At 36.3% G+C, this 2,675-nt stretch overlaps 1 protein-coding gene across 1 annotated transcript; it reads right to left on the minus strand.

Annotated features, from left to right (window-relative positions):
- Window positions 1–353: 353 nt before the first annotated feature.
- Window positions 354–1,974, minus strand: LOC113351795. The gene is made up of 2 exons (XM_026595727.1): window positions 1,944–1,974; window positions 354–1,390 (listed from the first exon to the last, which is right to left on the minus strand). Exons 1-2 carry the CDS (start codon window positions 1,972–1,974, stop codon window positions 354–356), a joined length of 1,068 nt encoding a protein of 355 aa, XP_026451512.1.
- Window positions 1,975–2,675: the final 701 nt, after the last annotated feature.

The following is a 2,675-nucleotide window of genomic DNA, read 5'->3' on the forward strand; positions in this document are numbered from 1 at the left end:
GTTATAGGAAAACTTGTGTTCATTCCTGAAAATGAAGTTCATTTCAGTAAATGAACTGATACATATCCCTGATAATGAAAGATACATATCCCATAGAGTTGATTTGTAGGAAAAATACCATAACCTGCTACAAGATATCAGTACATACATATCCAAAAAGAAATAATATCTAAAAAAAGCATTTCTAAGAAAAAAAAGGGAGTTCATTACAGAAAATGAAGTTCATTCCAGAAAATGAAGTGCATATCAAAAAGTTTAAAAAAAAAAACTACAACCAGTGCATAATCAAACAGGTAAGAGAAGTTCATAAAAACATAAAAAAACATAAACTAGAAAAAAAAGGTTCATGCATACTACTCCATCATTAATACAGGACAGGTAGATTTTTTGTGGTTACCAATCTTCTTACAATTTGAGCACTTCATAGGCCTCCTCTCCTTCTCATAAGCACCACGGATGCGCTTCTTTGGTGGTCTTCCTGGAGGTGGCCTTGGAATACCAGGTAGGACTCTCTCTTCAGGTTCATACGCTTCTGGCCTGTCGTAATTGGGAATGGGTCGAATTGCAGGAGCATACGTATGGCGAAAATGATTCGAACCAAAGTAAGGCTGAACAAACCTCAACATCTCAATACCACTCATAGTAATAGCAGCAATGGCGTGAGCACAGGGGAAACCAAACACTTTCCATCTCTGGCAAGTGCACGTCATATGTATCAGATCAACAACATGAGAGCTAGGAGAGTGAACCTCATATATACCATTACCTGACTCCGTAACACTCCATGGACGCCCTATATCGACATGTGACTTGAGTAGAGCTTTATAGATGGGAGTCAAACTATCACTATAATTTCTACCGAGCTCACGCCTTTCTGCACTCATCCTCATAATCTTTATCCTAATCTCATCAACAATAGCAGCTGGAGGCAGATCCCTTTCAGGAAGAATCCAGTTATTGAAAGACTCTGCAATAGTTGAGGAGTGTGTCCCATACCTACATCCTACGAAGAAATCATTTGACCAATGCTTGGGATCGATATTTCTGATGTACTTGGCAACCCAACCACATCCTATGATACACATCTCATTTAAAGCAGACTCATATTTAGCAACACTATAGCAGTATGCAGCTTTATGGAACAAATCTTGAACTTGTTTATACTTCTCATGTGATTTATTTATGGGGAGGTTATTCTTCAAATGATGGAAACAATAACTATGATAAGAGTTGGGAAAATACTTGGGAATACTTTGCTTCAACCCTTCATGACGATCAGTGATAAAGGTGATAGGACGAGATTCGACACAATGCTGCAAGTTCTCCATAAACCACTCCCACCCTTCAATGTCTTCTCCAGGAACTAAAGCATACACAAAAGGAAAAAATCCTACAGAATGAAAAGAACACAAAAAAGAACTAAAAGTGTCAGTTCATTAAAAAATATCTATAACAAAAATGAAAGTTTCATTCTTAAGATGAAGTCCATTCTGTAGCATGAACTGTATAATCAAAAAATCTATAACTTTTCTACACTTCATTCCAAAAAATGAAGTCCATTCTGTAACATGAACTGTAGAATAATCAATATCTATAACTTTTCTACACTTCATTCCAACAATGAATTTCATTCTATAACATGACTAAGACCTTCTTCTTCAAAAAATAACAAAGTAAAACATAAACAAAAGCAGCAGGAGTTCATTCCCCGCTTATGAACAACTAAAAAACTTAACAAAAAATAAGAGTTCATTCTTAAAATGAAGACCTTCTTAACAAAATAACAAAAGTAAAACTGATAGAAATTACTTTCTTCTTGAACATAAAATGAGTTCATCCTAAAAAGTGAAATGCCTTAACAGATAAACTTCATTCATTCACATTGCTCTTAAAAATCAAACAACAAACTAATATGAGTTATTCAGAAAAGAAAGAAAATTTACCTTGGTTTCCATTCAGACCAGTGGCAGCCATCACTGTTCCTTTGAATCTCCCATTGAGAAATGTTGCATCACAGTAAAGATAGGGCGAATGAACCGGTATCCTTCCATACAAGCAGCAAAACATATGAAAAGCCTCTGAAAACGTTTAGTCTCTTTATCATACTCAAACTTAATATAACTGCCAGGATTGGTAGTCTTTATTGCTTCAACATACCAAATAAGATATGTATAACTTTTTACATCATCGCCATATATCTCTGCCTTAGATGCTTCCTTCCCTTTATAAGCATGATGGTATTTTATGTCAATTCCATAACAACTCTTCACCTGAGCAACCATATCATTAGGCTTTATCGGCGGATTTGACTGTATTTGTTCCTTGAATAGATGCTTAATCAATTTCTTCTTCACAGGTGGGTCCTTCAGCTTATAAGCACCACCACATTTATGCTCCCCATTGAATTCCTTGATAGCAAAGACACTTTTAGCGGTATCGATTGGAATACAGTGCAGATATCAAGGACATTCTGCATTCCTACCACACTTGCCTGTGAACCTGAGTCTGTCATTCTTAACCTTTGCAACTGTATAGCCAGACTTGCTGCAGTATTTGCTGACAGCCAAGCGAACCTCATCAACACCACCATGAAAAACTTGACCAATACCTTTAAAAATATCTTCCCAACCTTCGGATAAAAGAGGTTTCAATTGGTCATGACCTTCCGTCAGGTA

The sequence above is a fragment of the Papaver somniferum genome, chromosome 2 (genome assembly GCF_003573695.1).
Source record: "Papaver somniferum cultivar HN1 chromosome 2, ASM357369v1, whole genome shotgun sequence".
In the NCBI taxonomy this organism is placed as follows: domain Eukaryota; kingdom Viridiplantae; phylum Streptophyta; class Magnoliopsida; order Ranunculales; family Papaveraceae; genus Papaver; species Papaver somniferum.

Bases quoted from the DNA above. Each gene is read 5' to 3' on its own strand.
- LOC113351795 (XM_026595727.1), bottom strand. From the start codon at position 1,974: ATGGCTGCCACTGGTCTGAATGGAAACCAAG. The intron at 1,391-1,943 runs GTAAATTTTCTT...TTCATTCTGTAG, and splicing joins TGGTCTGAATGGAAACCAAG to GATTTTTTCCTTTTGTGTAT.